Genomic DNA, 25,056 nt, shown 5'->3' on the forward strand with positions numbered 1-25,056 from the left:
TCACTGTCCTTCCTCAACTCTGCCAAGGTGGAACCATCTTGGCCTCTTGAGTTTGAACATGTGCCCTGGGCAGGTCTCTACCAGCACAGGAGAAGCACAAGAAAAGGTGTCCCGGGTAGCAATACTCAGGCCTTCAGAAGAGTGCGTGTGTAGTCGCCCCTGAGGGGGATGACCTTGAAAACCAGCAAGATTGGGTTGATAGATAGTAAAGGAAAAGGCCTCCCGGGCAGAGAGGCTAAGCTACAAAGGTGTGAGACACCTACAAAGCAGGCTCCAATACCTGCGAAGGGACCAGTCAAATAATTAGAAGTTGACAACTCCTTCTGAGCCAGAGCCTGACAGAGTCCACTTAGGAGATCACTGAGGTAGGTGGCACTTAGAATTCTGCACCGAGACTTGACTCCAAGAGAAAGGCCCCTCTTCATAACCAGCACCCTCTCCTTCCTGGGGCTCCACTGTTTCTGTTAGCCTTACCCTCTCTTCATAACCTTTGACCTTCCAGCCGTCAAGGAAGAACAGCCACAGGAGAGGCCCACCGTCAACCAGACGCTGGCGGAGGTGATCACCGAGCAGGCCAACCTCAGCGTCAGTGCTGCCCGGTCTTCCAAAGTCCTCTACGTCATCACCACCAGCCCCAGCCACCCACCGCAGACCGTCCCAGGTAGAAATCTGAGATACCATCGATCAGGGTGGCAGTCTCAGAGCTCGAGTGGGACACTCTTGGGGATTTCTCATCCAGACAAGTTGCAGGTCCTGGCTCTGTGGTCTTTGAAGGTCTTAGTCCTTTGGAGAGAGCACTCACCTCCACAGCCCCAGCAGGTGCCTCTTGGACACTGTGTGCGGCTGTTGATCAGAGCTTTTTTTCTCGGAGATTCCTTCTCCAGTTCCAGGTTGTAGCTCCCTAAAGCCATTGACATTTGCAAAAACTCCCTTGATTTATTTCTTCAGAAGCCATTTCAGTGCTTCTATAGCGCTGAACACTGGACTCTATGGCCAACTAAACAAAGTCACTAACCTGGGGCTCATCGTCTCATGGAAGGAGAAAGGTAGACAGGAAAATGAACAAATCTGATATTGATAAGAGCTATGAAGAATCGGCATGAGCATGGTCCTGTCCTTTACGCTGGCAACTTGGGTGACATACTTCCAATCCTTGTTTTCTGCTGAGGAAATCAAACCTCCGTGACCTGGGGGGAGCTAGAGAGTGCCTGTAGCAATTGCCTAAGCTTGACACTTGCACGCTGCTCCAGGGTCCCTGCAGGGCCCCTGTGGGAGGTCAGGGCTGATGCAGTGCTTGCTCTGTAACATCTGGTTGTGTGTCCTAGGATAGTATCATTGATCACACATTCCATTTCTCAGTTAAGACAACTGAGGCCCAGAGACTTTATGTGACCCATATGCACTTGTGTTACCCTAAAATTCAAGTGTGTTTTTCTCTGGAGCAGCTGATTCTAATATGGCACCACAAATTGAGAGAAGAAAGACTAGCCAGTGGGGGGAACCAGCAGCAATGCAGTTAGATTTCCCAACCTTCCTCCCACCAAGTGCCATATATTTAATAAAGAGAAACAAAGCCTTAGGAGCAGTAAACAGTAGACTTACAGATAGCTCATAATTCGAGATTTTGTTTAATGTCTTGGCCAGGGCTGGTTATCACCCAGACTTTAGGACTTCTGTCTTTTTCTGTCAAACCAGCTGTCTCCATGAAGGTCATTAAACATCTTTCTAGGATAACTCAGGCCTGTTGTACAAGTACCCAGCATTCCTATCCTAGTTAAGATGCTTATGCTAAATCACTGACATAGAGTTAGTTATTGGAAAACATAATATACATGAAATAGCTATGGAAAGGACAATATGGTATCAGTACTGCTACCTAATGGCTGCCACCTCCTTTCATGAGTTCTTTGAAGCTCTAAGGCAAAGCATAGCCAGTCTTTAGTTTTAAAACCCACTCAGGAAGGTTCTAATATCTCATCCTGAATGGTTCTTTTAACTTGGGATAGCAGACGAACTGGGCTTTCCAGCAGTTTCTTTTGGCTCAGGGACAATGTTATTCTGAAACAATGAGTCCACAGCTCAAGTCGTTCTAGTTTGAGGGCATTCTGAGTGTTTAGGAGGTCAGCATCTGGTTGGTCCACCTGGATTGAAGCAAGGCATCTCTCCAGACACTGAGCAAGACTGGGTCTCTGGGCTGGAATGAGTGGGCATCAGCCTCCAGGTAGAAACTGTGCCAGGGCCACACAGCCTGATGAAGCCGAGAGAAAACATTAGCACAGTCGTTCAGAAGCCACATACATAAGACCAAGCATTCCTGTCCTAGTTAAGCAGATAACTTTACAGTAAATCATCAACAGAGTGACTAAGAAGCAGTTATACTTTCTACACATGAAATAGCTACAAGACAGACAAAATGGCATTAAGCACGGCTAACCACTGGCTCCTGCTTCCCTTCCATTGCATGGTGATTTCAGTGGCACAGACTCTTGGACCACACCACCATGCCTCTCTCCAGGCATGAGCTCTAGGGCAAGGCTCCAGCCCAGCATAGCTCACAGCTGCTCTGGAGGCTGTTTGATGGGGGGCCCCACCTACAGAGGACCCCCCATCCAGCCCTGCTTCTCTGAGCACCCAGTGTTCACTTGGGGCTTCCAACAGACCTTTTGGAAATGGAGCGCAAACAGCTCTGACAAACCTGTCTTTTACACTTGCAGGATGGACAGTTTACGGCCTGGCCACGCTCCTCATTCTCACAGTCACGGCGGTTGTAGCAAAGATACTCCTGCACATCACGTTCAAGTAAGTACAAGAGAGGGCTGCCTGATCCCAGCACGGGGAAGGATCCAGATTCCTTTCTCACCGTGCTTCATCTGTCCGGATACAACTGTTAATGTCAGAGCATGACTCCAAGGCCCTTAGTCCCAGGCAGTGTAAAGCATGAGGCCTTGCTCATTCTCTGTGGACTGAAGTGTCCAACTGGACAAATCTCACAAAGGAAGGAGGGGTTATGTTCACCCCTGTGTCCAAAGGACATGATTTCAAGGAGGATTGAAACCGTTCTGGGCATAAAATACAACAATTTCCCTTTTTTTTTCCATGCTGTTGGTCCCATAAAAAGATCTTTATGCCGGAGCAAATATTCCTAAGCCAAGTCTTTAGGGAATTTCACTGCTAATCTAAAGGCAGAACCTCTCTGGAAGTTCAAATCCACCAGTGGCCCCGAGGAAGAAAGATAGACAGTCCCCTCCTATGTGATTTACAGCCTCCGGAAACCCACCGAGAAGGGTCACCAGTGAGTGGGTTCTGACTCTGAGTGAGCGAATGTCTTGTAGGTACCTAGTTCTTGAGTGAAGTACATGGTTGACAGCCAACCAAAAGGTTGGTGGTTCAAGTTTATCCAGAGGTGCCTGGCAGTTTCCAGCTCAAGTCAGAATCAACTCCATAGCAATAGGTTACCAGTTTGTTTGGGTTTTTTTAAAAGAAGAAATTGGATTAAAAAATTAATAAATAAAATAAAAAGAAGAAATTGGAAAGCAGTCTTAGAGGAGTCTAACATTTTGGACTCTTGTTTACAAATGAAAAGAATTCTTTCAGAAGTCATTAAAGCTTCATCCTTCAGTTTAGACTAATTTGGAAAACAAAATCTACAATAACAACAACAAATTTCCTTTTCTCTTTTTGCTGCTCCCATGTTACACATAGGCCTTTTGGGAAAAGGCCAGCTAGTTACTGACACCCTGGTACTTATGTGCTGACAGGTGCATTTTGTTCTGGGTTCCTATTCTGTCTCTTCTGGGGCTCCCAGTCTTGGGGCTCCCCATCCCAACGCCTTCCTGAATACTTAATCTGGCACAAGCCACTGAAATTCTGGGTTTCCTACTGGCCTGCAGCTGCCAACGCACACAGCAAATGTGGGCTCCACCATTGCTCGGCAGGAATGAGATGAAGCCTGGCCCGGGTCTTCCCTTCTGTCCAACTTTCCCGTCCTCCACAGGCATTTCCAACCTCGGTTTTACATTCTCCAGTGAAACAGTATCCCTATTATTGTTTACTGAGCTTACTGCCGTGTCTCTTAGACAACCCCCCCCCCAAGTTTCTGCTTCCATGTTCTGGGAAAGCCTTTTGTCCCCATGTCCTCGGCAGCCCCAAGAAGAGCAGGGTGCTTTGCACAGGCCCAGGATCCCCCAGCATGGTGAGGCCCCTGTGTCCATGAGCCCTGAAGCACAAGGCCAATGGCGATCTGATGCTGGCATACCTCTCCAGTGCCCTCGCAAGCAGAGGTGTTGGAGGTCAAAGAGGCCCCCACTCCAAACACAGTGCTTTTGCCTTTATCAAACCCTCCTAGGCAGGGAGTGCTGGAGGCCTGGTCCATAGCTGCTCACCCGAAGGCCGCGCTGCTCTGACAGTTCGAATCCACAAGTCATTCTACCAGACAGAGATGGCAGTCTCTTCCTGTGGAGTTTACAGCTTCAGAAAAGCAATAGAGGGTCAGCTCTGAGTCAGTTTCAACCTGAAGGCAATGAGAGAGTTTAGCTAGGTGGGCTTACAAATAAAGTTATTATTCGGAAAAAAAAAAGTTCTGCTATTTAAAAAAAAATTGGCCAACCATTTCCAGATTGGCATAATTCTGCCAGTTGAAAAGTTCTCTGTGATACTGCCGCTGCAGCCCAGATGCCTACAGTTCATTTGAAGGGTGCTCTGGTAGCCCAGTGGTAAGGAGTTGTGCTGCCAACCCCAAGGCACGTGGTTTGAATCCACTGGCTGCTCTGTGAAAAAAAGATGAACAGTCTCTTTCTGTGCAGTTTACTGCCTCTGAAGACCCACTGGAGGGTCCGCTCTAAGTCGTTTCAGACTCAATGGTACTTAAACCCAGGAGTATGCCTTTCCAAGGCCTTGTCTACCTATGCCCCCAGGTGTGGGTACCATCTATGTCAGGAGATGGGCATCTGTCTTGGACACCTTACTCTGCTCTGCTTGAAATGCTGATTACCTTGTGCTTGACAGGGCCCATCGTGTTCCTGCTGCGGGGGACCTCCGGGATTGCCGGCAGCCGGGGACCTCAGGGGAAATCTGGAGCATTTTTTATGAGCCTTCTACTTCCATTTCCATCTTTAAGAAGAAGCTCAAAGGTCAGAGCCAGCAAGATGACCGAAGTCCCCTCGTGAGTGACTAAAGCCTGGCTGTTGGGGGACACCAGGCCCCCAGATGAGCTCGGGCTGCGAGGGTTGAACTCTCCCGTGCTTTCATCTGACCCATTTCTGCCTCTCCCTGACTGCACCCCTTCAGGTGCCCATCTCCCAATGGGAAGGGGTGCACTGCAGGGCCAGGCAGCCTGGGTTCACCCTGCCTTACTAGCTGTACTCAGGAGAGAGACTAAGGTCCCTCCCCATGCCAGCCTCCGGACCTCCATCACTCTGCCCTCAAAGCAGTGGGCCCAGGACAGGCCTGCACCAGGCACCAGGGCCAGTGTGTGCCAGATGTGTGTTAGGTCTCCACCTAACACGGAGGCGTGGTTACACGGACCCTTGCTTCTCTGCTTTGCCCAGTCACAAACTCCTTTGTCCTACTATTCACATTTGGAACAGGACCACTGGGAGAATGTGAGGTCTCTTGAAGGTTAGCCTGGTCTTGCACTAGTGTATCCCTCTGGGCATTAGCACCCCCAAAGGAGAAAGAGGGTGCCACACTCCATGCCGACTGCAGGGCTTTGCAGTCAGGTTTCTGGGTCGGCTCAGGCCTCCCGCAGCCTGAGAACTGGGCCGAGAGAGTCCCCTCCACCTCACCTTGGCACCCCCCTCCATGCACAGTTCTTTCCGGATCTCTCCTTTCGCAGCCCCGTGACCAGCAGAGCAAGCGCAAAGAGTGGGCGTAAAAAACCCCACCCGCTTATTCAGGCACCACACTTTACTGGAAGCTGGTGCAGGCAGCAGAGAGGGCCGTAGGAGCGTGGGCCGCCAGTGCCTGGGCCCCCACACCTTCCAAGAGTCTCCAGGCTGATGCGTGTTCAGAACAAGAGTATCAGTGTGTTGTGCTGCAACATTTAAGCCTCACCACTTAAGCCCCAAAGGAGGCCCAGCCTTGTGTTCTGCAGTTGCCAAGTCAACTCGATGGCAGTGGGCTTGAGCTTTTTGCGGTGAGACCCCGAGCACGCATGCCCCGCTCAGGTGTCTCTTAGTTTGATATGAGGCTCACCTGAGGGTTCTGCTCCCCGTGGCCTCGAGGGCAGTCAGGAATGGCCCGGATCCCACATCCCCGAGTCACTCTAAAATGTAGGTGCACTGCCGAGGGTGAGGCTCCCAGGATGCAGGGCACCCGCTGTGTGTGTGAGAGAGCTGTCCCCACTGGACGTCCCCACCGTGTGAAAGCGGGAGTTGGCAGCAGCAGCTGAGAGGAGGGTAGTCTGGCTTCTGAGGGCAACTCCGCCCTGGGCCCTCAGCTAATGTGCCCCTTCTGCCTCTGGCCTCTTTGAAGCACTTTGCATCCCTCCCTGGGGTTCAGCCACGCTGGCAGCCCTTCTGTGCCTACCCAGTCCCAGGAGGACACAGGGCAGGGTGGGGCTGGCCTGGTGTCCACAGGGAGAGAGGGCGCTCAGCAGCCTGAGACCAGGAGAGCTGCATGAGCGGGTGGGCGGGGCACCCAGAAGCGGGAGGCGGGGGCACTGGCCAGGTGCAGCTGCAGACGGCGGGCCTCTGGGCCCTGTCTATGCGCTTTGATCCAGAAAGGGTGGTTTATCTTAGAGCAGCTGTCTGGAGGCCTCTGGGTCTGAGGACAGAGGCCGGTTACATACAAGGAGCCCTGGAAACATGGGCCGCATCTGTCTCCCTCCAACTATTCCTGGCTTCTGTGGAATCTCCTTTCAGACACAAGTGTCCAGCCACGCAGGCCCATGGCAGTGGGGTCCTGGGCCCCAGACACTCACCCCGCAGGGGGATTGCTGCCTGGGGTGCATACTTACCACAGCCCTCTCAGCTCTCATCTGGTATTCTGGCTAAAGACTGCTCCTGTAGTGACCCCCCTTGGGGGTCCCTGAGGTGCCCTGACCCCAGGCTTTCTTCCTGGTGACTCTAGAGCCTTGATGGGGAAGCCAAAGCCAGGCTTGGCACAGCATGAGGAGACAGGGCTATAAATTGTTCCCACTTGAGTCTCCATGAACATGCCAGGTCTAGGCTGGATCACAACCGAAAGGGACCCCTAACTGAGGAAGCCCCTAGAAGAGTGGGCCCCAGGAGAAGGAAACTGCTTCATAGGGGAGAACTCGGAGACGAGAGGACCAGAAAGTTGGCCACAGACCACAGAGAAGAATTCACAAGGAGCTTTGATCCCCTGGAAACCACACCCAAAGCCACCTGCAGTTCCCAGAGGTGCCTCAGCCCATGTGGCACCAGCTGGGTGTGCTACAGTGATGGACTTGGGGCTCTGGGGCGGGTGTCCCAGCAGTGACCTGGGTGTTCCTGGGAGGGGCACACACTGTGCCCCAGCCTTCCTGCTTGTCCATTCATGTACAGTGACCGCTGGGCATGAACTCTACTGTCCCCCCTTCTCTGCCACTGAGGAGCAGGCCTGAGGCCTCCCTGGGCGAAAGCGAGGTGCCCAGGTGATTGTTATCCCTGAAGTATGGGCTCCAGCTCCAGAATCCAGTAAGCAAGGAACCCACAGACCAGAGCCGCCACAGGCGGCTGAATGTGCTCAGCACCCAAGCAGGGCTGGCCAGGCCACCTACAAGGCCCCTTGTCTTGGGTACCATGCTTTTAGCTTTCCCAGCACTTAGGCAGCTCTAATGACCACTACTAAATACCAAAACCAAACAGCAGATGGCCTGTGAGACCTCCCCCCTCATCTGACGAGGCCGTCCCCTGACAGGGCCAGCTTCCCCCTCACGCCCCAGCCAACTGCCATCCTCGGGCTGCGTGACTCCACAGGCCAGCGTCTGCTTCAGTTACTGCCTTGGGATTGTGGACCCTTCAATGGTGTGACCTTGGGGTCTTCGCCTTCCTCACTGGTCTACCTCCTGGCCGAGCCTCTCAGCTTAGCTGCCCTGGTGTGGGGTGTTTCCAAACCTTCTGGCCACGGCTCCTCCCTCAGGCTGCATGGTCAGGAGATGGCACTGGCCCTTGACCCCAGGCCCCCAGCGCAGCCATCCCACAGCTCCATGCCAAGTCACACGTAGACATCACATCACCAATGGGGTGTGCGGGGGTCAGCAGTAACGTGCTTCAGAAAGAAGTGTGGGAGGAGCTCTGTGAAGGAGTGGCCACCCTGTGACAGACTGTCCCATGTCCAGACCGCCCCCTCACAGGGACCTTTTCTGGATGACAAGCTTCGTCTGTAAATATGCTCTTAATATGCAACTCTGAGAATAAAGTAGAAACATCATGTATTTTAAAATATAAGATGAAGTGTGACGTACTGTATACAATTTAATATATATTTTTAGGATTTTGTTATTTAAGAAAATGAAATGTAATGGTACTTAACTTTTACAAGAGAGAAAGAGAAAAAATGTTATTTTTACTGCCTGGAGAAAATAAATATTCTCATTGTTGTAGAACGTGTGGTCGTGTCCGTGCATGCGCACCAGTGGGAGGGAGTTAATACCATGTGACATCCAGGTCTCCTCTGTCACCCATCTCTGCTCAGTTCCCCCATCTCTGTCTTCAGATGCCCACAGAGCTTGTCCTGGCCTTGACCAAGCTCTTCAGCTGGTAAAACCTGAGCGAGGTGGCATCCAAAAGAACCCTCAGGTCAGGACCTGGATCTGAGCTGGTCAGTGCACCTCGCCACCCCTGTGTCCTCACCTGGAAAGTGCAAGTAATGCTGCCTGCACTTCACAGGGGTCATGGAGGTGACATGGCAAAGTGTGTCACAGTGCTGTGTGACTCTGAACCAACAGGGGATTCACCAAACCTTTCAAAATAATCAGATCCCCCTCACCCCTGCCCTCTCCCACCCTTTGCTATTTTAACACGAATGGAAGCTCCAAGTAACAGCCTCCATAGTGTTTGGCACTGTTAGGGATCTTGCATATCCCAACACTGTATGGGCATTGTAGCTCCCGATTTGCCAGTAGAGCCCTGTATTGACCTCTAAACCAAAGGTTGGAGGTTCTGATTTACCCAGAAGCACGATGAAAGGCCTTGGAAACCCTCTGGGGGTTCAGCTATGAGTCAAGTTCAAACTCAATGGCAATGAAAGAGAATACCAAACATGATACCTTCCTCCAGGACCTGGTCTCTTCTGATAAGATACCCCAAATAAATGAGATTAACGCTCGCATTTCTCCCTTCTGATGAGTGTTCTGGCCAGAGTTCTCTCAAGAGAGATTCGTCAGTTCTTCTGACAGTCTCTGGGATAGTCAGTATTCACCGACGCCATGATCCCAAGGCATCAACTCTGTTAGTCCTTATTCATTACTCAGCTTTCACACGCACCAGAAGCAATTGAAAATACAACAGTTTAGGTCAGGCTCACCTAATCCTCAACATGACAGCTGTGCTTTGTAACGCTTTAAAGAAGTGTTTTGCAGTAAGTTTTTCCCATGCAACACAACCTTTGATTCCTTTTTTTTTTTAATATGCCAAGTTCTTTATTGGTTTCATTTCTTGCATTTGAAATACTCTTCAATGATATCCTTGGCCTGTGATTCTTTGCCATAGTCCTTAACAACTACACAACTGCAGCCAACTACTTTGCGGGCCTTTCCTTCTCGGTCAGTTTTGCAGAGGCCTACCCACTCCCCCAGTTTCTTATTATCATCAGCCTTTATCAGGTTGACGTGGTGTTGAGCACAAAGGGCCTCTACTAACTTGACATGCATAGGCTCATTACAGTTGGATGCAAGCACACGTAGATGGGCTTGGCGCTTGTCTAGGGCTTTGGCAGCTTCGTGGATTCCACATGCTCGGCCATGGTGGATGAGGGCGATCTTTAACACCTCTTGTAAAGTGGTATTAACATCCATTACACCTCCAGCGGCAATGCCTTCCTCGGCCATGGCGGTGGGTTACGAGTGGAGCGGAATCTTGAACGCACCCGGCCCTCCACCTCTGCACAACTCGGCAGCGACAGGGGAAAGCACAACCTTTGATTCTTGCCTGCTGTTTCCGTGGGTGTTGCTTGTGGATCCAAGTAAAACAAAATGCTTGAGAGCTCTGTTACCAAGAGGCTGCTGTTCCCATTGTGAGGATTTTTGTTTACTTAATATTGGGGTGCAGTCCGTACCTGAAGCCTGTAGTCTTTGTTCCTCATCAATGTGTCAAGTCCTCTGCTTTCTTTAAGCAAGAGTGTGGTGGTGGTGGTGGTGGTGGTGGTGGTGATGGTGGTGGGTGCCTTTGAGTCGGAATTGACCCATAGCTGACTCTCCAGTGGGTTTTTAGAGGCAGTTAATCACACTAGAGGAGATTGCCCATTTGTCTCTCACATAGCAGCTGGTGGATTCAAACTGCATGCCTTTGGGATTGCAGCACAACTTCTTGCCAGTTGGCTACCACAGCTTCTTGTTGTTAGGTGCCATCGAGTCGAGTATAAGTCATATGAGCTCTATGAACAAAAGATCTGAGCCCTGTTCTATAACTATTGTCATTCCTCTAGTGTTCATAGGGTTTTCAAAGACATGTTATTTAAGAAATGGATGCCAATCCTTCTTCCAAGTCTGTTTTAATCTGAGAGCTCTACCAAACCCTGTCCACCATGGGTTACCATTATGACATTTGACACACCAGTAGCAGCTTTCAGCATCACAGCAGCCCTAAGCTATCTCAGTACAGAAACTGACAGACAAGTGCTGTACCACTTAGAACAAGGTTCTCCCCAAACACAGTTAACACCAGGCCTGAGTGCCACAGGAGACTCCAAACTGGAGACTCTTAGTTGGGGCCCAACTGATTTTCAAATATGAAGGCCAGCCCACCAGTCCTGATAGATTTAAACAAGAAGCTTCCAGCCCACATCTGATGTTAACTAAATCCAAATCACCTTACACTTGATTATTAAGGAAATAAAAAAAGACCAGCGACTTTAAATTAAATAAAAATAACCTACCTACCCTCCAGAATCCGACTACTTATCAAAACTTAGCCACTGGCAAATCTCATTTCTTTGCACAGGCAAGACAGGTAGGGAGAAGAAACAGTTCTTCTCGTCTCTGGAAAGGGCATGTCCTTGACATGACTTTTGTACATTGTCCTTCCTTCCCATCCTCACCCAATCTCTTCACCCAAAGCTTTGTTGTCATCCTTGGTCCACATGGAGTTGATTCTAACGCATGCCAACCCCTCATGTGTTTGCAGAGCAGAAATGCTCCTTAGGGTTTGAGGTTTTTGTTTTGTTTCTTTTTCAAGCATGATTTCAGTAAAAATTTGCCAAGCCAATTGGTATTTCGTTCACCCATTCATACACATTTTTATGACATTGATTACAATTCCCACGTTGTGGCCTCACTCCTCCCACTTCCTCCTGGTTATTCTTGTGTCCATTTATCCTCCTAGTCTTTCCTTTTATTCCTGGGCAAATGCTGTCCTTTTTAAATTTTTTCCCCCTCTTCTATGGTTAGGGAGCTCTGATGGCCTAGTGATAAGCTGTACTGCCATTCCGAAAGCACGCAGTTCAAATCCACCAGCAGAGAAAGATGAACCATCTCCTCCCGTGTGATTAACTACCTCTGAAAACCCACCAGAGGGTCAACTATGGGTTGGTTCCGACTCGACAGTACACAACAACAACTTAGATGGTTGATTGTTCAAGAGACTGAGTGCCTCCCTGGTGTTATTGTTCATCTTATAGACCTGTCTACTCTCTGGACTGTTGGCATAGACTGTTAGCGATTGGTCTTTGCAATTACTTACACGGTCTTCATAATTACTTGCTATGCATCAGAAACCTGGACAATGACTACGGATGAAAGAGGGAGAATTGATGCTTTTGAACTGCGATGCTGGAGTATTGAATATGGACTGGTAGGAGAGCTAACAGGTTTGACCTGGAGGGGGTGAAAGCAGGCCATTCCTTGGAAGCAAGGATTTTGAAGCTCCATCTGACATGCTTTTGGCATGTTGCAAGGAGGGACCAGTCCTTGGAGAGGGACATCATACTTGTGAGGGTGAAGGGACAGTACACGATAGGAAGACCCTCAATGAGATGGAGTAACTCAGTGACTAGGGTAACAGGGGTAGGTGTGTTAGAGACGATAAGGTTGGCTTGGGAAAGAGCTGGGTTCAGAGCTGCTATATGAAGGGTTGCTTCGAGTCTCAAGCGACACAACAGCACATGACAATAACCAAAAGGTCAGTGGTTTGAAACCATCAGCTACTCTATGGGAGAAAGATGAGCAGTCTCTTCAAATAAAGAATTATAGCCCCTTTGGAGAACTGGCGGCCTAGTGGCAATAAGCTATACTGCAATTCCAAAGGCTTGCAGTTCGAATCCACCAACCAGCTGCTTCGTGGGCAAAGGATGGGCAATCTCCTCCCAGGCAACTAACTGCCTTTGAAAACCCGCCAGAGGATCAGCTATGGATCGGTTCTGATTCAACGGTGCACAGCAACAACAACAACAAACAACAGGAGTTGTCAGAGTATCAATTGATATATCTCTGCAAACAGACGCAGACCTCGGTGTGAGGGTCACTGTGCATCAGAACTGACTTGACTGTAGTGAGTGAGGGCTTATTTGCTTGAAAGTTGTGCCACAGGGGCGAGTTCAAGTCCAGGTTCAAAGAGTGGTTAAGGGCCTCGGGTGTTCTACCAGTCTCAGCCAGACCAGTGAACCTGGCCGATCTTACGACTGTGAATTTTCCCCATATTTATCTCCCCTTCCCTCCAGGAGGACCCTCTGTTGTGATTCCTGATTCCTTTCCGAGCTGTGAGCAGGGGTGACGGGGCACCATCTAGTTATTCTGGAGTTCCGTGGGGTTTTTAAAGATGTGACCTTCCATAAACTGGATCACCAGGCCTTTCTCCCGAGGTGTCTCTGAGTCAGTTTGAACCACCAACCTTTCAATTAACAACTAAGAGTCCGTTTGTGCCACCACCCAGGGATTCCTCTGTGGTGCAGCCAGCCCTGGACCCTGCCGGCGCTGCTGCGAATGGAAGGCTCCCTCAGAGGCCGATTTCCTCCAGTGTTTATCTTCTCTGAACAATTTTCTGTCTTTCCCAGAAGCCCGCTCCTTCCATGAAGGAAAATATTTTTAGTGGCAGGAAGTGGCTGGTGGAGAAGAAATGGGATGGCCCTGCCGATTAATGTTTTGGAGACAATTGTGCAACAGAAAAATAATCAATGCAGCTGAAATGGGCACACGTACTGCCGAAGGAACTAGCAGGGGATTCTGGAACACCAGGACCAGGAAGAGCCTATCAGAGCATCCTTTGGGAACCATCAACCTGGGCCTCAAGTCCTGTGCTCTCTGGAACAGATGTGGATGCACAGACCGCAGCCACCCGGGAGCCAGACACCAAGATAACATCGCCTCATCTTTTGTTAGGCCATCCAACGCCCTCCTTGTAGAGGGGGAATGGGCTGAACAAGGGTGACCTTGTCTCCAAGCTTGGAAGTCACATGGCCCTCTCCTGTCCCCACTGGGCCATGCGTGCCTGAGAGCGTGGACAGTCCCTGGGCCACAGAGAACTATGAGGCTTTTGTTCCTCTGTAGCCGAGGCAGGTCCCCATGGGGGAATGTTTTTACTCAGCTGAAAGAGACACTTTGGGGCTAGAATATTTCAACCTCAAGAAGCAGCAACATTTGCTTGTAGTGGGAAGGCTTCATTTCTGGTCCCCAGCTGTTGTCTGGAGCCATCGGGCCTCTGGTGAATGTGACGACGCCTAGCCACGGGGGCGGGGAGGACTGGATGCGGATCAGCTGTTATTCCAAATGCCTGCCCGTGGAGATGCCCGCTGCCCACCCACAGAGCACAGTTGGTGGCCGATGGGTCTAGGTTACGCCTGTTAGCTGTGATGTCCAGCCGGGGGATTTGGAGCTCCAGAGAGAAGCATTTCAGTGGGAGCTTGACCCCAGAGTAACTCCATGAGGGACAAACCCAAACCACCAAGGCTGTTTTCAATTTCATGTCCTCACACTCCCAGGAACCTCTCCTATCCTTCAAACGAGGCTCCTTGTTGTTAGGGGCCATTGAATCAAGTACAACTCATAGAGACCCTGTGAACAACAAGCCTATACCCCATCCCATCCTGTGCCATCCTCATCATCTCTGACACCCTCAAGCCCCTTGCTGCAGTCACTGTGTCATCCTACATGGTTGAGGGGCTTCCTCTTTTTCACCGAGGCTCCACCTTTCTGAGCTTGATGTCCCTCTCCAAGGAATAGGCTTCTCGCAACAGGCCCAAAGTATGAGAGACAAAGCTCCAACATCTTTGCCTCCGAGGAGCACTCTGGCTGCACCTCACCCAAGACTTATCTGTTCTTTCGGCCATCCACGGCATAGCCAATGCTCTTCTCCAACACACAATTCAAAGACATCAGTTCTTCTTCTATTATCATCGTATTCATTTTCTTTTGAAAAGGAAGTTGCCTTGTACACCAATGAACAATAGCCATGAACATTATATTCGCAACAGCTAAAAAGTGGAAACAACTTATATGTGGACCGTATGCAAACCAATGTAAAATTTAAAATATAATAAAGTGTGTAAACACACAGTGGAATATTAGCCAGTAAGAGAACGGAAACATTCTTCTAGGTCGTATAGCCCTGGTCTGTCCATTTGCTATACAGAGGTAACTTGTGGTTGCTGTGAAACTGAACACTGTGACACTGACGTGTCAAATGCGATAATGGTCACCCACGGTAGACAGAGTTTGGTGGCGCTCCCCAGCTAAAAGAAGCTTGGAAGCAGGAATGGCATCCACTTCCATAAATAGCTTGCCTCTGGAAACCCTATGAACATGGAGAAAGGATGAAAGTCACGCAAGTGTCGAGGACTTTCATTCACAGGGTCTTTATGAGTCGCCTAGGACTCAACGGCACTTAACAACAAGGGAAAGGAATCTTTTTTAAAAATTGGTTTTCAATCACTTACATTCACTTTGTCTTAAAACATCAAATACAATTTGACAATGCATTATTCGTCTCATGGAAATTCTCCACACTCTCCAGTTTACCCTGCCTTCCATTTGTGAACCCCCACCCCCTCCCCTTCCTTTCCAGGGTCAACCCTCTACCAAGATCAACCCTCCACAATCGTTTCTATCTGTGTGTAAACCTTTCCTTAGTCTTTTTTCCCCTCATTTTGTTTTTCTCCTCCTTACCTTCTATTTGATCAGTAATGCATGCCCTCTTGCTGACTGTTAATAGCAACACATATCATGTCTGATAATCCATACATTTCAGACTGGCTTTCCCTCTCCCATTCCAATGCAATGCTCATTGTCTATTCTTGTCTATTCTTTTCCTTATCTCCCAACTCCTCACCATGCCATAACTATTATATTTTTATAACAGTGCTCTTTTATAATATGTGTCCTTTTTTACTAACTTATTTCCCTCAGCATTATGTCATCTAGATTCATCCATGTCATAGTTGCACAAGTTCTTCATTGCTTTTTCATTGCTGTGTAGTATTCCATCATGTGAATGTACCATAGTGTCTCCATCCAAGAAATGATGTCTTGATACATGCTACAGTGTAGACAGAACTGGAAGACATTATGATGAGTGAAATAAGCCCATCACAAAAGGGCAACTATTATAATACCTCACTTAAATAAAAAGACAAGAAAAGGCAAATGTGTAGAAACTAAAGTTTATTGGTGAGTACCAAGGATAGTAAGGAGGGAGAGCGGGGGTGATGGGGAAATCTTATTGGTTAAGGGCTGGGTTACACAGCTGATTAGTGTAATTGTTGACAGTAAGTAGTATATCCATAAAAAAATTGTGTTATAAACATATATTTATAAAAGTAAAAGTACCTGCTGAGGTTTCTAATGTTCAGCCAAACACCTTATAGAATTTAGTTCCTTGGTTTGAAGGTTAGAGTCATTGTCTCATGGGGTATCCCAGTTAATTGGATCAATACCATGTTTAGTGCTTCTCTTCTATGTCCTAGTTGGTCATATACTGACCGAGATCTTAATAGCCTCCAAATAGCCATCCACAACACCACAATTGCTCTCTGTCCACTAGCAGCAATGTTTTTGTTGTTAAGTGCCATCAAGTCGCAGGCGACTCATAGCAATCCTATGAAGGAGAGTCCTTCTCCTTTCATCCTCTCTCCAGGTTCATAGGGTTTCCGGAGGCAAGCTATTATGGAAGTGGATGCCACTCCTCCTTCCAAGCCTGTTTTAATTGGGGAGCTCCACCCCACTCTCTGTCCACATTGGGTAGCCAACCATTAATGCATTTGACACATCAGTGTCACAGTGTTCAGCCTCACAGCAACCACAAGTGACCGCTGTACAGCAACTTGTACACCTGGGCTATATATCCTAGAGGAATGTCTGAACAAAAACAATGAAAGACAGGCCCGAGGGCCGCGGATTAAAAGTCACCCACCTTTGGCTTGGTAGTATGGCTTTCTGTCCACTGGGCGGGGCTTGACTTTTCAGTGTCTTACCAGCCCTGCACGCCTAAATGCAAACTCCTTGCCCCAGGCCCCAGTTCATCTGGCAAGTGCGCTTTGCCAACCCCCTCATGAGCCCCAAAAAAACCACCACACGTGCCTGGAGCCCTCAAACCTACAAGCGCCTCAAGAAGCCAGAGTCGGGATTCACCTGACATTAAATATCCCAAGACCCTAGGCGGGGTTTGACCTTTCAGTTTCTTACCAGCCCAACATGCCCCGTTGCAACAATAGAGGAAGGAAAATCAGGAAGAGGAGGAGGATATGGGATGTGTGGATAATTCCCATCATGAACAACCACCTCCTTTGCCATGACAATGCCTGGCTACCAGTACTGAACATTTCTATTAAAACCTCCTAGGGAAATACTGATCAAAAGGGGGGAAACCACAAAACAGAATTCTAAATTCTCATGGATTCAGGACTTTCTGAAACCATGGAGGGTAGATGAGCCTCTGACACTGCTGTCCTGAGATATCCTTAAATATTAACAATGTCCCCTGATATCTTCCTAAAACCATAGTTCAATTGAAATTGTAAAACAGATTGCTTTGAGAGGTATGCTCCTCTTTTAAGAACTATCTCAATGAGATCAAGAGATAGCAGCAACTCAAAGGATTAATTAGGAAACTTAGAGGGCAGTAAGTTTATGTTAGTTGGGGAGGAACGACTCAGAAAAGAAGGATGAAAATGGCTATACAACTCAAAGATTGTAAACTGTGTTGTAGAAACTGTTGAATGAATATATTGCTTATCTTGGTATGGATAAGATAAAAATGAAATAGTTGTTCTATTATGTTGTTTAGTTATTGAATATTAAATGTGTTTCAAGAACGTGCCTTTGTTGGTAGTACCAAACATTAGGTGTATCAAAGGGTGTTCAAAGTTCATATTTAGTCTTTTTACCAGCCTGAGGTGAGTTGAAGAAAGAGGTTTTGTACAAGTAATAATAATATTGGTAGCTCTGGTTTCTGAAGTATTTATCGTGTACCAACTGCTATGCCAGGAAAAGCTGAATTCATCTTTACAACAACCCACCAAGGACACTGAGCTCAGAGAAGGGACTCATCCAGCAGAGGGCAGAAAATTCAAATTTTCAGCCCACGTCTACAGGGTCCAAACCTGGACTTCTCACTCCTGTTAGGTGGCAGTCCACTATCCGGGCAGTAGGGAGGGCTCTGCAGAAAGCCCATCATTAATCAGTTGTACCTCCAGATCATTTTTTTTAAATTATTATAATTTTTTTATTTTATTGCTTTGCATATAATTGTCCATATACATTGTTTCTTTAATTTACATTGTGTTTACACAATCATTCACATTTATACAATAATTTGTATACATTGTTTCATACATGTACAATTTGTTTTATATAATCTTTTCTATATATTGTGTTTTATATAATTACTATTTATTTATGGCTTACATCATCCCACCTCATCACCTGGCCTATTCCTTCACAGTCCTCATCCATCCATTAATCTCTGCCCAGATCATTCTTTTAACAATTACACATATTCATACACATTCCTCCACTCTGTGGAGAGTGAACAGTTTATGCAGTACAGAGGTTGGCAAAATATCCGTTTTAATGACCCACAAGCTGAAAAATTACATTTTTAAATTGTAGAAGAAGAAAGAAAGACGATTTTGTGACATGTGTAAGTTACATGCTCATAGTTACAGAGGACATCTAGCTACACAGAAATCAAAGCATAACAATCCACAGAGACAATGTTCTGCAGGCGACTTTGATAAATAGCAACTGTGCTTTTAAAAGCTTGCCAGCAACCAACGAAAGTACAATTATTGGTCTCTCCCTGTCCTGCGCAAAGAAGAAAAAAGAAAAAATTAATAATGCAAAAGACTAATAGACCACTTGACCTTCAGTCTCCACAACACTGAGACCAGAAGAAGAAGATGGTGCCCGGCTACCGCTGCTGACTGTTCTGAAAGGAATGACAATAAAGGTCCCTACAGGGCAGGGACAGGGAAGAGAAATGTAGAACAAAACTCAGAGAAAAGCAAAAAAATACCAGGCTTAGTGATCTGATAGGGACTGATGGAACACCCAGGATTATGGTCTATAGTCACCTTTAAGCCTAGATCTGAACTCACCCGCTCCATGACTCAACTTTCAGCCTAACAATAGACAGACCTATAATATGGATCAACATCAAGGGTGAATGGACGCCTTATAATCATTAACAATCTAAGATGAAAATGGCCACATTTACTCAGGGATAAAGTTCAGGCTGCAGGAAGAGGTAGGAGAAAAAGGCAAGTGGAAATGGGAAGCACAAGGAAGAATGTGGACGAGTGCTGTTACAATGTGGGGATTATGGGTGATGTTATAAACCAAAATGTGTCTGAATTATTGAATGCGAAACCACTTGTTCCGGAAACGTGCACTCAAATCACAATTAAAAGTTTAAGGATAAAAGTAATATGCTGTTGGGAGCCATCAAGCCATTAAGCCATCCTGACATAAGCAACTCTGTGTGATGAGGTGAGCTGCCCCAATGGGCTTCCTAGGCTGAAGTCTTGAAATCTCATGGAGGCCCTTCCTCTCTTTCATGGACCCTCCACCTTTCCCAGCATGAGATCTTTTTCTAAGGACTGATGCCTCCTGACAACGTGCCCAAAACATATGAGGTGGAGTTTGACCATTCTTTCCTCTAAGGAGACTTTGGTTACACTTCCTCCCGAGACAAATTTGTTTGGATTTTTTTGGCAGTTGGTGGTATAGTCAATGCTCTTCACCAACACCACAACTCAAAGGCATCAATAATAATCTGGTCTACCTCATTTCCTTGTCCAACTTTCAGGGGCACATGCTGCAAATGGAAATATCATAACTTGGGTTAGGTTCACCTTAGTCTTTAAACTGACAACCTTGCTCTTGAATACTTTACAGAGGTCCTTGACAACAGATTTGCCCAATGGAACATGTCTTTTGATGTCTTGACTCTTGTTACCATGGGTGCTGACTGTGGAGCCAGTGACAATGAAATCCTTGACAACGCCAATCTTGTCTTCATCAATCATCATTCCATCAGCCCAGTATGGAGGATTTTTATTTTCTTACTGTTGAAATGTAACCTATATTGAAACTTTCTGAGGTAAGTGCTTCAAGTTCTCACTTTCTGCAAGGCTGTGTCATCCGCACAACACAGGTTGTTGATGAGTCTTCCTCCAATCATGATATTGTGTTCTTCATGCATTTGAAGTTCTCAAAGTATTTGCTCGGCAGACAGACTAAATAGGGCTTTAGGGAAACAGCGCACTCATTTCTTTACTAATTGTCTATCGGGGGCTGCTCACATGTCAGCCTCCATACACTACTCGTAGGCATTATTGTATTTGCTTCTCCTGGCAGTTGTGTGGATTGTTGTTGTTAGATGCCTTGGAGTGATTATACGGATTATTGTTGGGTTGTGATGTGCCATCGAGTTGGAACTGACCCTCCAGTGAGTTTTCAGAGTCAGTAAACTGCACGGGAAGAGATTGCCCAGCCTTCTCCCAAGGAGCAACTGGTGGATTCGAACCATGTGCCTTTGGGATTGCAGCACAGCTTCTTACCACTAGGCCACTGGAGCTCCCTGGTGGCTCAGTTTTGCAAATGTCCACTTCTGTCAGCTGAGGACTCTGAGGCTCAGAGAGGTTAACTAATTCGTTGAAACAGCACAGCCCAAGCCTGTTCGCCATCTTGAGCAGCTGAACAGGGTGTCCGTTGTGGAGAAGGCTGGCAGAGTGGGCAGGGTGGAAAGGCAGAGCGGAACCCAGGCCCCAGTGGGAGGGGATCCTCCTCCCAGAAGCCCACATCTCTGCTCCAATGGCCCACACCGCAGGGGAGGGCGACTGCTTTCCTGAGCTGCTCCCAGGCTCGGGCCAGCAGCTCAAGGAAGGAGCCACCAGCCCCAGGACAGCCGGCAGCTCTCACATTGTTTACTACCTCCCATGGTCTCTCTCAATTATAACCAATTTGCCACCCTCAGCATTTCTGGGCTCTCCCTCACCAATGCCCAGGATCTGGAAGCATCAGCCGCACGCACTCCCAGCCAAACGCCAGGCTCCTCTCTCCCTTTGCCATGCAGGGAGCCGTCCTGTCTCCCAGACACTCGCCTTTCTGGAGGCCTGAAGGCTGCATTTCCCCTGCTGCTTTCCTTGGCTGAGAGCTGCCATCCAGACCTCTTAGCAAAAGAGAAACCAGATTTAACTCTCTCCAACTCCTTCTCTTACCTGGAAGACGCTCAAGAGTCAATTGTTGTTATTATTGTTGTTGTTGTTAGGTGCCATCAAATCAAGTATAACTCACAGCAATTCTGTCAACAGATCTGAACCCTCTCCTATTCTCTGCCACCCTCATCCTCTCTGACACACTCGAGCTCATTTCAACAGTCACTGAGCCAGCCCTCTCCTTGAGGGTCTTCGAGGCAAAGATGGAGAAGCTTCATCTCACATACCCCGGGCATGTTGCTAGGAAAAACTATTCTTTGGAAGAGGGACGCCATGTTTGGAAAGACAGAGGGACAGTCAAGAAGACTGACCCCAAACAAAGGCCTCCCTTCTTGAATGGTGGTGACATCGGTTCCACCTCTGGGTGGCTCTCTGTGACAGAGTAGATGTGCCCCATGGGGTTTCCTGTAATGTTTATAAGATCACATCACCTTGTGTGGTCTCCTGCAGAACCACTGGTGGATTTGAACCGTCCACCTTTCAGTTAGCAGCTGAGCCCCACTGTGCCCTGGGGCTCCTTTGCGTGTGTGTGTGCGCGCGCGCACGCGCGCGTATGCGCATGCATGCAGCACACACGCACATCTCCTCGCCTTCTCATTTCAGCTTTAGTTATTTGCAGCTTGGACCCAAGGCCTCGAATCCTTCTGCTCCCTGAAACACCTTTCAGAGTGGACCCGTGGATTATGTACGAGTGTCAGGGACTGGAAACTGGGGCTGAGGAAGGGGCACCTGAAGGAAGGATGGGTCTGCCATCACAGTGTATGACATATGTTTGACAGGTGGGCTGGCTCCCTTGGCCAAGTCTTTGAGCTTTGTTGGAGGCTAGAAGCTGAGGTCATGAGGCTCCGTGTCCTATACAGGCTCATCAGTCACCAGTTCTCAGTCCTCGAGGGCGTTACTTTGACTTCCTTGCCTCATTGTGTTGTTATTGTTGGTACCATCACAATATTGCCCAGACCTTCACCATCCTCATTCATGGCTTTGATTAAGCCCACTGTTGGAATCACCACATCAGTCCATGTTCAGAGTATGTTCTTCAGAAAGCTGACTAAAAGCCTTCTCCATTTTCATTCTACCAACTAGGATGTCCTTCTCTTAGAACTGGAAGCTCCTGGCAACTGGGCTAAAGTACATGAGACAGAAATCCCACCATTCTCACCTCTAAGGAGCAGACTGACTATTTGCATTTTTGGAGGATTTGGTTTGTTTTTTTTAATGTGTGTGTGTGTGTGTGTGTATGTGTGTGTGTGTGTGTGCGCGCGCGCGCGCACGCACGCATGCGTGCCACCAAATGGAATCTGACTGGTACAAGAGGAGATTGCCCCTCCTCCTCCAGCAGAGCGTCTGGTGGATTTGAACTGTGTACCTCTGGGATTGCAGTGCAGCCTCTTGCCACTAGGCCACCAGACCTTCCTGACTATACGCATTTTTTTTTCATTTTTTACAAGACAGATTGGCTTGTTCTTCAGCCAGCCCGTGGCATATGTTCTTTTTAAAATTAATTTTAATGAAAGTTTACAGAGACTTTGGATTTCCATTCATTCATTGTTTCACACTTTCCTCCCTTGCCATCCCTCCCCCAGTTCACTTTTCTCTTTGAAAAATGTTTTTTCATTTTTACACAATCTCTGCCCCCCCCCAGTCCAGTCACTATGCAGCTTTCAATCTGGACTCCTGTCATGACAATAATACCTAATCATGTATCCCTTTTAAACAGTTCTCTCACTCATCTGTTTCAATGCAGTATGCATTATATATCCCCTCTTTTATTAGGTTCCCCCCAACCCCAGTGTCAGTCCTGTTTTACAATAGTGATGCTATGCAGTATTTGTCCTTTTGTGACTGAGATATTTCACTCAGCATAACGTCCTCCAGGGTCACCCATTTTGTATAATAATTCATGAGTTCCTTGTAGTATATATTCTATATTCTTCACTCACACCATTATTCAAATGCAGCAGTTCTCGGATAGTCTTTGTTCATAATCCAGCTTTGATGTGTGCAATGAAAAGATTGGGATTACCCTGGTTTGAGTTAGACATAATGTAATCTTTGGTATGGTTGAGGTTGTGTATCAGCTTGGCTGTGTGTGATTCTGGGTAACTTGGACACATTAATTCCCTCGTTGAGATCTGCTGTAATGTAGTTGTTCATTCACATGAGGTGATTTAATATGTTGTAGTTATCTCTGTAGGGAGCTCTGATGGCTCTGTGGTTAAGGAGTTGCACTGCAAACCCAAAGTCATGTGGTTCAAATCTACTAGCTGCTCCTCAGGGAAAAAATGGCCAGTCTCCTCCTGTGTGATTAACTGCCTCCAAAAGCCCACTGGAGGGTCAGCTCTGTGTCAGTTCCAACTCAGCAGTATATAACAACAACAATCATCTCCATGAGCGATCTGCTGTGAGCAATCAGTTAAAGAGAATTTCCTTGTAGGTGTGGACTGCATCAGCTATATGTGGTTATCTTGCAAAGCTCTATTGCTTTTGGCTGAATCTGGATCTTGCATCTGGCTTGCTACCATCTGGCCTCTGGTTCTTCAGATGTGAGCTAGTGGCCTGCCGTATTGACTGCCATTCTTGGGTTCAAGTTCTTGGGTTTCCTCCTTTAAAGAGGAGCTTTGCAACCAGTTTGGCCAATGAACTTCCATGAAACTCATTTCTTAGCTTCCATGGAGTCAGCCAATATTCTGGCTTCATCTAGAAGTCTCGTTGACACTTGTTCAACTTCACAGCAACACACGGAGAGATGGTCACTGAGCATGGAGCACGTAGGCCAGGAATCCAAGCTGAGGGTCCCACGTGAAAGGCGAGAATCCTACCACTGAACCACCACTATCCTCATGTTGTTGTTGTTGGGTGCCATCGAATCAAGAATGCCTCATAGTGACCCCATAAACCACAGTTCTGGACACTGTCCTATCCTATGTCATCCTAACTGCCTCTGAAAACCCACTAGAGGGTCACCTATGGGTGATTCTGACTCAACGGTACACAACAACAACATGAGGTCAAAAGAGCAGCATTTGCTCAAGACAGAGCCCTGAAGGCAGGAAGGAGTAAGATGGAAGGATTAATGGAAGTAAAAACTACTGGGAGGAAAGTGGTTACATTGTGGGTATTGTAATTAATGTTGGAAAAACAAATATGTATGAATGGTTTAACGGGAAGAAACAGTTTGCTTCATAAACCTTCACTCAAAGCACAGGAATTTTCAAATGGAAAAAATCAAAACAATAAAATTAATTGGGCTAATTGTATGTAAAAAATATTTTTTTAAAAAAACATTCTTTAAAAAACACCCAACATTTTTTGCTGACTTTGGGACTATAGTGGATTTTTTTTTAATCTGATACTTCAGATAACGGAACAAATGCAGAACTTGTAAGTCCTCAAGTTTCCCTCAAGGCCCTTGGTGAGCAAGTGAACGGGATGAAGTCCCTGGCCAAGCTTGAAGACGAATCACTCCGCCCCATCCTGCCTCCGGCCATCCTGGCTCAGCCTTGCTCACTGGTGCCACCCAGTGGCAACACAAAGCTCTGCAGAAGGAAGGCTGTCCTGAATCTGAAATCACCAGTCTCTGCCAGCCCCTCCCGCCCCCCCATTGAAGAAGTCTTGGCATTTCTTGGCTACAGAGCTTAAAACTGGCCATTAACTGACAAGTCTCACTCTCACTGTGACACCAAAAACTCTCAGATTTGTTTAATATCCAACTAAAGGGAAAGTCCCCAGGGCCCTGAGCCCAAGGGACCCAACAAGCCAAATCTAGCATGTGCTGTTGTTAAGGTCTTGACTCACAAGGACTCTACAGAACAGAACAGAACTGTCCCTTGGGTCCCAAGACTGTACTCTTTATGGGAGCAGATTACCAGATCTTTCTCCCTCAGAGTCACTGGGTGGATTTGAACCACCAGTATTTCTATTAGTAGCCAAGCACTTAACTTGCATCGCTGTTGTTATTAGGTGCCATCAAATCAACAAAGACTATTAGTGACCCTGGGAAGGACAGATATGAGCCCTGTCCTGCACCATCCTCATACTCTCGGTCACTTTTAAACCCATTGTGGTAGACACCAGGTCAATCCATCTCGTTGAGGGTCTTCCTTTAGCAATGCAAAGTATTCTTTTTTTATTTTATTATTTTTTTGGATTATTTTTTATGGATTGAGGCTCAATGTCAAATAGACAAAGATTCTCACCACTGGACCAATTGGCAGCATCAGGATGGATGGTGAAGAGATTGAGATTGTACAC

The 25,056-nt window shown here is 47.5% G+C and overlaps 1 protein-coding gene across 1 annotated transcript in view; it reads left to right on the forward strand.

Annotated features, from left to right (window-relative positions):
• The window catches only part of KREMEN1 (kringle containing transmembrane protein 1), a 45,315-nt gene extending 40,142 nt beyond the window's left edge, over window positions 1-5,173 (forward strand). The window contains exons 7-9 of the mRNA XM_006890525.1: window positions 503-661; window positions 2,715-2,799; window positions 5,005-5,173. Of these exons, the coding sequence (XP_006890587.1) occupies window positions 503-661; window positions 2,715-2,799; window positions 5,005-5,173 (413 nt within the window). The remainder of the gene's footprint in view (window positions 1-502; window positions 662-2,714; window positions 2,800-5,004) is intronic.
• The last annotated feature ends 19,883 nt before the right edge of the window (window positions 5,174-25,056 follow it).

This window comes from Elephantulus edwardii, unplaced genomic scaffold (genome assembly GCF_000299155.1).
Source record: "Elephantulus edwardii isolate Elephantulus edwardi_28Jun2011 unplaced genomic scaffold, EleEdw1.0 scaffold00089, whole genome shotgun sequence".
Classification (NCBI taxonomy): Eukaryota; Metazoa; Chordata; class Mammalia; order Macroscelidea; family Macroscelididae; genus Elephantulus; species Elephantulus edwardii.